Below are 12,044 nucleotides of genomic sequence, written 5' to 3'. Positions count from 1 at the left end.
TTGTAAACTTGATCAGTAAAATTAATAGGATAGATCACTACTGACACTATATTCACCATTGTTTTGCAGTCCAAATGACCAGTTGCAGGACGTCACTATATACTGGGGCCCTGTCCCACAAAGCAATCTTAGCATTAGGTGATTGTAACTCCCATACTTTAACATAGGCTTACGATGGTCGTAGCACTGCGATTGCTTTGTGGAATTCGGCTCTGATTCATTCCTGCCAGGGGCTCTGATTCATAAAGCAATCTTAGCATTTGGTGATTGTGACTCCCATACTTTAACATAGGCTTAGGATGGTCGTATCGCTACGATTGCTTTGTGGAACTGGGCTCTGATACATTCCTGCCAGCGGCCCTGATTCATAAAGCAATCTTAGCTTTAGGTGATCATAACTCCCATACTTGAACATAGGCTTACAATTGTCGTAGCGCTACGATTGCTTTGTGGAATTGGGCTCTGATTCATTCCTGCCAGGGACCCTGATACATTCCTGCCATGGGTCCCGATTCACACAGTAATTTTAATGCTACGACTGTTGTAACTCCCATACTTTAAAACTGACGTAGAGCTTAGATCGTTTTGTAAAACAGGGCCTTGGTTATTAGATTTATTTACTAAACAACACAATGCTTCGCATCAGGGCCTGGATTCCTGTGTCAATCTGGAAGAGCTGTCACTGGAGAACAACTGTATTGTGAAGGTAGAGGGCCTGGCCAAACTGACCAAACTGAGGCGACTTAGTCTGGGCAACAACTACATCAACACACTGGACAATGCTGCCTTCAGCAACCTCACTCACCTGTGTTATGTGTCACTTGAGAACAACAGGCTTACCTCCCTTCTCGGTCTCCAGAGGGCGACGTGGCTAGTGGAGCTCTATGTCGGCAACAACTTAATCTCCAACATCAGAGAGGTCTTTTGTCTTAAGGTAATGTCACTGCTTCAGTTACTCAAGGCACCCTCTCTCTGTTTACTGGCATATGAAAAAAGACTTTGTATAAAGAATGTTGAATATTGTTAGTGTGAACACATACTTGGTCCAGTCATCTAGTTGTCACTACATCAGTAATAGACCCCTGAAGATCCGGGGTAGAAAAGGAGTCCAGCAACACATGCTTGCCGTAAAAGGTGACTATGCTTGTCGTAAGAGGCGCCTTATGGGATCAGGTGGTCAGGCTCACTGACTTGGTTGATGCATGTCATCGTATCCCAATTGCCTGGATCCATGGCAAAAAGACGTTTTCAAGGATCAGTGAAGATCGGTTTTAATCTGCATACATGTTTGCTTTATGTAGCCCTAACCATATCTTTAACCATTATACTTAAATGAGGCACGATATGTGTAAGCATTATGCATGGCATATGACATCCCTAGAGAAAATGAAGGGACCATTGTAATATTTTGTTCTAAAGTACACACTACTATTATGACGTCATAAAGTTCTACAGATGGGTGGAGGTGGTGTAACCTAGTGGTTAAAGCGTGTCCTTGTCGTGCCGAAGGGCTGGGTTTGATTCCCCACATGGGTACAATGTGTGAAGCCCATTTCTGGTGTCCCCCACTATGATCTTGCTGGACTATTGCTAAAAGTAGCGTACAACCATATTCACTCTGCAGATGGGAAGTCTACGCATTGTGACGTGGTAGACATGATGCCACAGTATGTGACAGAGTAGCACCAAACGTCAAGCTGTGTTGATGTTACTGAGTTTTACAATACATTCTCTAAGTATTTATTGTCACCTTTTCTCCTGAAGATATTTCCACACTTGATGTTTAACTACTAAAGGAAGGGCAACATGTTATTTACCAATGTTATGGAAGTAAGGTCAGTGTTTGAAATTGCCAAATAGGAGGTTTGCAAAAGAAGTGCTTCTGAATAAATATTTTCTTTCGCGGTAATTAGTAATGTGCTCAACAGCAAGATCATGGTCTAACAAAGATTCTAACCAATCAGAATGCAGGATTCTAATATGTCATGGAAGAATCTCTCTTTATTTCCACATTTGCAGATGCTGCCCAGCCTAGTCATTCTGGATTTGTTTGGCAACCCAGTAGCTGTGGATGTGGACCATTATCGTCTCTTCGTCATCTTCCATCTAAAAACTCTCAAGGCTCTCGATGGATGTGCAATAGTGAGTAACTGCAACATACCACAAACATTATTATATAAAACTTTTCTTTGCAGAATGTCGTGGTCATTGCAGGGGGTGGGGGTGAGGACGGGGGCAGGGGCAGGGGCAGGGGCGGGGGCAGGGGCGGGGGCAGGGGCAGGGGCAGAGAATCGAATGTGTCAACATGATAGGGGAAGGTTCTGAACATATAATCATAATATGACAGCTGACATAAAAATTAGTGGACAATGATTTACTTTGGAGATAGCAATAATACCTGTGTGATGTTTGTGATTACAAGTTTGTGTTACTTATGCTATACATATCTTTTAATGTTTTGTGACTGATGTGTCTATTATAGGAAGCTTCGGAGGGGAATCTGGCCAAGGACACATTTGGAGGACGACTGACAGCTGACTTTGTTGCTGAGAAACTGGGTCATTCCAATTTCCATGAAGTTCGGGAACTGGACCTACCAAACTCCTCCATCAGAACTGTGGACCTTGGCACAGGGGAGCAGTTCCTTAACCTCAGAAGGTAACATGTTTGAAGCAACATTGAAAATATATCATCCAGACAAAAGTAGCCAAAAATATATAAAGATAAAAATATGCAAGGCTAAAAAACTAAATTATTTAATACATCCCCATTACATGATATTACTTTAACCGTGTCACATCATTTTGGTTTTAGGGCAGGCGGGTAGACTAATGGTTAAAGCGTTCACTCGTCACACCAAAGATCCGGGTTCGATTCCCCACATGGGTACATTGTGTGAAGCCCATTTCTAGTCATATTGCTGGAATATTGCTAAAGCAGCGTAAAACCATACTCACTCACTCACTGATTTTGGATCTGATGTCCCCTGCCTTGAAATTGCAGGAATATTGCTAAAAGCGGTGTAAAACCATACTCACTCATTCACTCACTCACTCATTATGGTTTTATATTGAACTCAAAAGTGGGGCTAGTGAAGGCTAACAAGTCAATAACATTTCGTCTTTGTAAAGAATGCTATAAATGATTGTTTGCAGTGTGAACTTGGAACACAACAACCTGACGTCATTCACAGGGTTGGTCCATCTTGTCAACTTGAGGGTGAGCTTCATCTACATCACACACTTAGACAGACATCTCGGGAATGAGGAATATAATTATGTATAGAGAAATGATGTAGGTGTGTCAAGGACAATGAATGAATCACAACCACATTGCATGCATTCTACCATATGCATATTGAAGGTGTCTGAACCACAACCTCATCAGTGTATTCTGCCACATGTTTATTGTAGGTGTTGTGCCTGAACCACAACCACATCAGAGAATTCTGCCATATATTTATTGTAGGTGTTGTTCCTGAACAACATCAGTTTATTCTGCCCCATGTTTATTGTAGGTGTTGTGCCTGAATCACAACCTCATCAGTGTATTCTGCCACATGTTTATTGTAGGTGTTGTGCCTGAACCACAACCTCATCAGTGTATTCTGCTCCATGTTTATTGTAGGTGTTGTGCCTGAATCACAACCTCATCAGTGTATTCTGCCACATGTTTATTGTAGGTGTTGTGCCTGAACCTCATCAGTGTATTCTGCCACATGTTTATTGTAGGTGTTGTGCCTGAATCACAACCACATCAGTGTATTCTGTCACATGTTTATTGTAGGTGTTGTGCCTGAACCACAACCACATCAGTGTATTCTGCCCCATGTTTATTGTAGGTGTTGTGCCTGAATCACAACCACATCAGTGTATTCTGCCATATGTTTATTGTAGGTGTTGTGCCTGAACCACAACCTCATCAGTGTATTCTGCCCCATGTTTATTGTAGGTGTTGTGCCTGAATCACAACCTCATCAGTGTATTCTGCCACATGTTTATTGTAGGTGTTGTGCCTGAATCACAACCTCGTCAGTGTATTCTGCCATATATTTATTGTAGGTGTTGTGCCTGAATTACAACCACATCAGTGTATTCTGCCACATGTTTATTGTAGGTGTTGTGCCTGAACCACAACCTCATCAGTGTATTCTGCCACGTGTTTATTGTAGGTGTTGTGCCTGAATCACAACCTCATCAGTGTATTCTGCCACGTGTTTATTGTAGGTGTTGTGCCTGAATCACAACCACATCAGTGTATTCTGCCACATGTTTATTGTAGGTGTTGTGCCTGAACCACAACCTCATCAGTGTATTCTGCCATATGTTTATTGTAGGTGTTGTGCCTGAATCACAACCACATTAGTGTATTCTGCCATATATTTATTGTAGGTGTTGTGCCTGAATCACAACCACATCAGTGTATTCTGCCATATATTTATTGTAGGTGTTGTGCCTGAATCACAACCACATCAGTGTATTCTGCCACATGTTTATTGTAGGTGTTGTGCCTGAATCACAACCTCATCAGTGTATTCTGCCACATGTTTATTGTAGGTGTTGTGCCTGAACCACAACCTCATCAGTGTATTCTGCCATATGTTTATTGTAGGTGTTGTGCCTGAATCACAACCACATCAGTGTATTCTGCCATATATTTATTGTAGGTGTTGTGCCTGAACCACAACCACATCGAGTGTATCCTGCCCCGGTCAAAAGCCACCAACACCAAGCAGAAGTTTCCGACGAGCAGCATCCCCTCAAAGAACCTTGAGTTCTACACAGAATCATTTACACCCGTATTGGAATCACTGGAGGTCCTCCATCTTGGGTAAACTCACCATCATGTGGACTTTTTGTTTTTGTTTCTGTTTATCTGAAGGTATCACACACATTCTTTTTAGGTTAGATATTGTTTCATAAATTGGTTCACAGATTTTTGTGTTTATAGATAGGGAAAACACAAAAATAAAATTATTATTATCCGATTATTGACGGGTTCTTTGGTTATCTGTATGTGATGCTAGTGTCAGTTAAGCTCGTCTGAGCATCAAGCCATTGTTACCTATTGTTTTGTAGTTTAACCTGTTGCATGTACAGTTCTGTTGTAGTGACCATATTTTTTGGCATTCAGTAGAATATAATCAAAAGTGCTTTTCAGATTATTTTTTTGTTCCACTTTTAATTGTTTTAGGCCAGGGGAATTGGTCATACAAATAAAAGATTAGCCATATACTATATAACAAACACAACATTTATACGAAAAATTACATTTGTTATGGAGTACCGCCAACATGTCCAAGGTTCTTGTATATGGATGTGGTGATATTTCATCATGTCTGTGTTCACGTAAGCCTGGAACAGGGAGGACACATGGGTTGATACTTTCTCATGTTCACAGATACAACTGTATAAAAGACATGGGAGCCCTGCAGCTGAGTCGTATTCCTGCTCTGAAAGCACTCTTCTTACAGGGTGAGACTCATAGACCAACTAATCAAATATACATTACTTCATTTTCTAAGGGCAGTGGGGTTGCCTTGTGTTTAAAGCGTTCGTTTGTTCGTTGTGAAGCCTATTTCTGGTGTCCCCTGCCATGATTTTGCAGGGATATTGCAAAATGCGGCGTAAAACCATACTCACTCACTCACTCATTTTCATTTCATTTGAATGTATACAGAGATATCAAACTTTAACATAACATGGAAGATGTCCCTAGATGATGTAAATTTAGACTGAATTGCTTTGTGTAATTGTCTTTGTTCTAATCATAACGTATGCAATCACAACTGTAATGCTTTGAATACAGGACAATTGTGACTTTGATGAAATAATCACTCACTCACTTGTTATAGATCCCTGTTATCTCATCTTGACCTGAAAAGGAAATGTGTTTAATGTCTGGATCTGTTCACAGGGAATGAAATCACAAAAGTTGAGGGTTTGGATGGCTTGCATGATCTACGTGAGCTGGTCTTAGATCGAAACAAAATCAAGGGAGTATCTGAGTTGGCCTTCATCAATCAGTGGAATCTAGTGGAACTTCACCTTGAGGAGAACAGAGTCCGCGATCTATCCAACCTCAGTAGTCTGGAGAACCTGCAGAGACTGTATCTAGGATCTAACAGAATACAGGTGGGTGGTCAGTAGAACCTACAGATACTGTATCTGGGATCTAACAGAATACAGGTGGGTGGTCAGTAGAACCTACAGATACTGTATCTAGGATCTAACAGAATACAGGTGGGTGGTCAGTAGAACCTACAGATACTGTATCTAGGATCTAACAGAATACAGGTGGGTGGTCAGTAGAACCTACAGATACTGTATCTAGGATCTAACAGAATACAGGTGGTTGGTCAGTAGAACCTACAGAGAGACTGTATCTAGGATAAAACAGAATACAGGTGGTTGGTCAGTACAACAGATGTGTGGGGGAGTGTTAAGGTAATGCAAGAGCAGTGGAACCTATGACACTGAGCTGTGGGTTAATGTTGATGTTTTGGTGATTTTCATTATAACAGCATGATTATTATATTTTCAGGATTTGTCAGAACTGGAGAAGCTGGACTCTCTCTCTAACTTGGTGGAGATTTCCATAGTTAACAATGTGGTAAGTGTCTCATCTTCACTTGTTATCATGCGTAACTTTTCTGACTTTCACAAAAAGGATTTGCGGTAAAGTTTTATTCTCTCACTCTTTCATATAAAGAATCTTTGGCAGTGGCAGACTGCCATATGGTCACATGATGTTTGTTTTAGTATGTTGATTATGTTACTGTTGGACTATTACAAATATCTGTGCTGGCTGCTAAGAGATCTGATAGTAAGTCTGTCTATGTCTAGATATCTCGGCGCCTAATGCACCGACCAATGCTGGTGTTCCGCATGCCACAGCTAGTGGTTATTGATGGCCTCCCTGTTACTGATGAGGAACGCGCGAAGGCGGAGCTGTACTTTGCTGACCAGCAGGTATACTTCCAGGTAAGTAAATAGGCATTTATCAGAGTTTGTTCTTTTATTTCTAAATATATATATTCTCTCACAAAAATGAAACTGTTCATGAAGAAATAAACATGTACATAAGTCATCTATAGATGGATTGTTCAGATTGTGTCCCTGATAAAATTAGATGTTGGAGCCAGTTTTACATTTATGCCCAGTCTACATCCAAATCAGGAAGCACATAGCCAAAAACAGTTAATGTATGAGCATGCGTCTGCGTCCCATGGTTGACCGTTACATCTTGCTCATACACCTGATAACTTTCATGATTTATGTAATAGGATCATCATTCATCAGTGTCTGGAATGTTATTTCATGCCAGGCTTGACTTATTGATGACACGCCCCCAGTCCCCAAGAATTAGTAACATTTTGGCCTTGCTGACTCATAAAAATGATGACAGAATGATCTGCTTTACCTTATTCATTAGTCTTTTATGTGTTTTAATGTTGTTGATTCCATACCATGTTTCCTTTTTAGGCAAGTAAATATTCATAAAAGTCAGCAAAGTTATAGCTCGTAACCCTGAAAATATCTAGATTTGATAGATTCTTCATCTTCGCAGATAAATACTGACTATCTCCATAACTTGCGATGTTCCAGCCAACTGGTACCACAACCACCACGGTGGAGGCAACGCTTCCTGGTATTGGTCAGTACAAGACCTCTGTGCCAGTGAAAGTGACCAATGTCCAGTTGTCCTCCCCACCAATATGGAGTGGGGCAGTCTATTACGATGAGGCTACAGACTCTAATGTCCAAAGAGGTGAGTACTGCACCAATCAGTCATGTTGAATACAGGCTCTTTCTTATTCTTTGTAAGTGCTATTGATCTGTTGCCATGTGTACTGACGTATACCACAATTAGTCTGTCAACGACATGCAGTAGTCTGGTGATCTTATTAGTAATCTCAGACTGTTTGTGTTTGAGTTTATTCCCTCTAGACCATTGGGGCCTAGTACCTCGTCCCAGATGGGCAAGCAATGAAGCCAGGTCTACTGTAGCCTTGATCTGCCCTGCCTAGGGGCGGTAGGGTAGTCTGGTGGTTAAAGTGTTCACCCCACATGCCAAAGACCTCATTTCGTTTCACCACATGGGTACAATATGTGAAGCTCATTTCTGCTGTCCCCTGCCGTGATATTGCTGGAATATTGCTAAAGGTGGCGTAAAACCATACTCACTCACTCACTCTGCCCTTCATATGTTGCACAGACTGCAAGATGGCTGACCACACACACTGATCAACTGCAGAAATCAGTTATGAGATAAACAGTTTATTTGTTTTCAGGTTATATGTGTTTTATTGAGTATTTGATGGATGGAAATTTTATTTGGAACTAGTCGGAGGTTTCAAATGTTAAAATCACGAGGCAATGAATACTCAATAACACCTGCAATTCTGTGAACACATAATGTCTATCGACAATTGGAAATTACAAATGAAGCACGCCCTCTCTCTCTGTCAGCCTGGAATTCTATGACGTCACCTGGATTATGATGACATAATTAAATAATAAAGGAACTCACCTGGTTAGCGGAGAAAATAACTATGACAAAGTTGTTCAGTGAGACATTGAACAAACTTTATATTTACTTAAAAGGTTTCCATTTTGCCAACCCTGAATGACACAATTTTCAAATTTGGGATTGAGAAAAAAAGAAACTCATCAAGAAAGCTATTCATATGCAGTGAGGAGTCTGAATTATAATATCCAGGATGCAATTCTATTGTAATAACAGTTTGAATCCAATCAGATTGCAGCACACAGCCCCTTTCTTTTTACACTAAACAAGTTTTTTCATGGTGCTTCATCTGCTCCAATTACTGTAATATCAACAAGTAAATAATGCTATGCCCTAATAATTGCTCTCTATCAGTTCCTGCAACAAATAACTCAAGTAATTGTTTTTTGGATATAATATTGTTTGCATATACATCATGTGGAATAACTTTGGCTGTGTCCATCAAAACCTAATCATAGTTAATTGACAACACCTTTTCTGAAAAAACAGCATGCGAGAAATGCTGGTGATAACAAATAAATGACAAGCGAAGTAATTTCTTTTGGTCTGACGAAGTCTTGACTATTAAGTATAAAATCCATGGCATTGAGCAACTAGTATTCATATGTATCAGCATTTGTTATCTAAAGTGGGAGACATGTTTTCTTGTATCATTGCAAATAAATGGGAAGTGGTCAGGTATGGTCCCCGAACACGCTGAAGATGTCTGACATCTCGCCCATTCTCCCACCAGATCCCAGCAATCTTGGCAAGTGTTTGATAGCCAAAACACATCGTGTTGTTTCGACAGTAAGTAGTGTTGTGGTTCGGCGAAATGGGGAATTTAACGGATATGACCGGTTCGGTTGCCGATGCTGTCATTTCCAATAGCAGCTGTGTGGTGAATCACCACTGGTGATTCCAGTGGGAACTGCTGTTACGACAAGTTACTGCAGTTATATCACATTTAAAACTATTCCTTCCCACTTGGTAGCTAAACACACGAAATTGTTTACATAAATTTTGATAACGCTTCTTTTCATTCAAATAGATAGGAGGGCCTGTTGATAGGTTTGTGCTCTACACTGAAACCTCGTTAACTCAAGGACTCAATATGTTGTCCAACACAAAGTAACTTGGCAGAACCATTACTGTTTGTGTGCTTTCAGGATGGCCTGGTTGTATTGAACATGCTGTATTTGCATTGATCTCCATGACTTTACTGAATTTGATACCATGGCCAATAACATCAGGGATTTGGTGATGCTTTTGTCAACTAATCCTGGAGAACTGATGATATATAACCTGGGATTTCAAACCCACTGATAATTGTTCATTTCATTAATTTCATAATTATCATCCATTGGTTTGACTTTAATTGATGAGGCTGATGTGAAGTTGCTTAACACTTACCTGATATATATATATACTGTGTGTGATGAAGCCAGCTAATCGTGTCTGTCAATATTTGCAGGTGGAGGTAGACGACGGGGGGTACCAAAGAATGATGTTGGCGGCAACGGTTTGGGGCGAACAGGGGGTAACAGCATGGCCTACCAGCATCTCAGCAGTCAGCAGAACTATGGCTACAACAACAGCAACAGGAATGGCGGCCAGTACTCCTATCTCAATAACCAGGCGCCCTACTCAGCTCAGAGCACAGCTGACTATGTGGAGAGTCTGGCTAGGTAGGTGATCTGAAGATGGTGGATGCCACAGTGGCTATACAAAAACACTACCCTAGTAGTGTATCCATCATACATGTGATGACAGATTTGCTATAATAACAAAGGAATCGGGTGGTCTTGAACTGCTATTGGGTAGTATATAATCTTCTGAAATGACAATCCTTGTTTCCAAAGTTGATTGATTGTCTTTGAGAAAACCTCTGATAACTGTCATGAGCTTGTTTTGGTTTTGATGGCTATATATTCTTCGCAGATAGGCATCTGTTCATTTTTGCCATACCTATTCAGCAATTGCATCTTACATTTGGAAGCACATCATATAAGGAGAAAAAGTTATTCAGAACTTAATGGAATTTATCAGTTTTTTTATAATATAAGGCGACGTTTTTTATTTCTTGGTTTATGGATTTCAAACTCATTTCAAAAGTGAGGTAGACAAATCTTTAAAAAAAACATAAACGAAAAAAAAATCTGGGAATTCTTTTCTTGACTTTTGTCCTAAAAATTCTGGAGTAACAAAAGTAAAACAACTCTGCTTTTCAAGCACATTTTATTACATCCCTGACACACAGTTTGTGCACAAATGGCAATATAACAATATTCATGTCATGGTGAAAAGACACCGCCATTTTGGCAGCATGGGCGGCCATTAAACTGGTCACCACTGCGCTATGCATTGACACACTTTGATGGTATCAGAGAAGGATCCCAGCGAGAAATATCAGACTGACTTCCTTTTTTACACTCGACGAGGAAATGAAATCTTTTTTTGTTGAACTTTTGGTTTTTTTTAAAAGTAAAGATCGGCAGTAATAAAATAAGTCGTTTCATGTACTTTAATTTTTTTTTAACATTTGGACTTTGAAAGAGTGGCGCATCTGTAAACCAAGAAATAAAAAAAATGTCGCCTAAAGAACAAAAAGCAACTATAAATGTGAAAGGGTTTGATGTTTCCATATCACTATCTTGCATGTGCAATATACTAAATGCTATCAATACCTTCTTTGTTCCAGAATGAACAATGTACGCAACAACAAGAGATAGCCAGAAAGGGAGATTGTGAAGTCCTACAGTTTTCACTTTTCAGACAATATGTTTTTTAGTTTACCATAATCATGACTAAGTGAATTCTGTCTTTCTTGTGGTGAAGGAGGTGTGTCACTTGTAGGGTTCAGGGACAAATTATTTTGCTGTTTTAATATACAAAACATGTAATGGTAAGTTGTAATAGATATATTCAACATCTTTGATAGCTCTGTATTAGATGAAAAATATATAATGAAAGGTTTGAAGTTGACATGTATATATTCTTTACAAGTTATGGTTATATTTCAATCAATTTCACAAAGTGTAAATTGCCAAAATGTGGCTCAAAATAATTGTAAATTATTTGTACATTGAAATCTATTCACATTGCCAAAATATCTGTGATGACCTATGCTGCCAGTATTGTTGTAGATATCTTCCTTAAGGTGACTTCTTTCAGTGGCATTTAGAAGTTGGTGTGATGAAGTAAGACAAGTTCTATGGATGAACAACTTCTTTATTACAATTAGTGCGACGTTTCGGTGTAGATCCTAACACCTTTATCACTTGCTTGATAAAGGTGTTAGGATCTACACCGAAACGCCGCACTAATTGTAATAAAGAAGTTGTTCATCCATAGAACTCGTCCTACTTCCTTACGGTGATTGTTACAAGTTATAGTACCATGTTTCAGCATTAAGCACCATGCTCCAGCAGTACCCTGTAAGATAACACCAGTGTTTCAACCAGGATTTGACCCAAATGTGCCAGCTGAAACATTACTTTTCAAAAACGATGCCAAGTGAATGATGACACAGAATG

The 12,044-nt window shown here is 39.8% G+C and overlaps 1 protein-coding gene across 1 annotated transcript in view; it reads left to right on the top strand.

Annotated features, from left to right (window-relative positions):
• The window catches only part of LOC139442143 (leucine-rich repeat-containing protein 9-like), a 43,630-nt gene extending 31,911 nt beyond the window's left edge, over positions 1–11,719 (top strand). Inside the window, exons 23-34 of the mRNA XM_071222946.1 lie at positions 647–934; positions 2,020–2,142; positions 2,483–2,658; positions 3,156–3,219; positions 4,667–4,830; positions 5,401–5,474; positions 5,917–6,134; positions 6,544–6,612; positions 6,846–6,983; positions 7,608–7,770; positions 9,983–10,196; positions 11,210–11,719. Of these exons, the coding sequence (XP_071079047.1) occupies positions 647–934; positions 2,020–2,142; positions 2,483–2,658; positions 3,156–3,219; positions 4,667–4,830; positions 5,401–5,474; positions 5,917–6,134; positions 6,544–6,612; positions 6,846–6,983; positions 7,608–7,770; positions 9,983–10,196; positions 11,210–11,240 (1,722 nt within the window). The 3' untranslated portion in view covers positions 11,241–11,719. The remainder of the gene's footprint in view (positions 1–646; positions 935–2,019; positions 2,143–2,482; positions 2,659–3,155; positions 3,220–4,666; positions 4,831–5,400; positions 5,475–5,916; positions 6,135–6,543; positions 6,613–6,845; positions 6,984–7,607; positions 7,771–9,982; positions 10,197–11,209) is intronic.
• The last annotated feature ends 325 nt before the right edge of the window (positions 11,720–12,044 follow it).

Source organism: Haliotis cracherodii, unplaced genomic scaffold, assembly GCF_022045235.1.
Source record: "Haliotis cracherodii isolate W230 unplaced genomic scaffold, xgHalCrac1.p SCAF_5, whole genome shotgun sequence".
In the NCBI taxonomy this organism is placed as follows: domain Eukaryota; kingdom Metazoa; phylum Mollusca; class Gastropoda; order Lepetellida; family Haliotidae; genus Haliotis; species Haliotis cracherodii.
The sequence above is the reverse complement of the archived record's forward strand: the minus strand, read 5'-3'. Positions and strand labels throughout refer to the sequence as shown.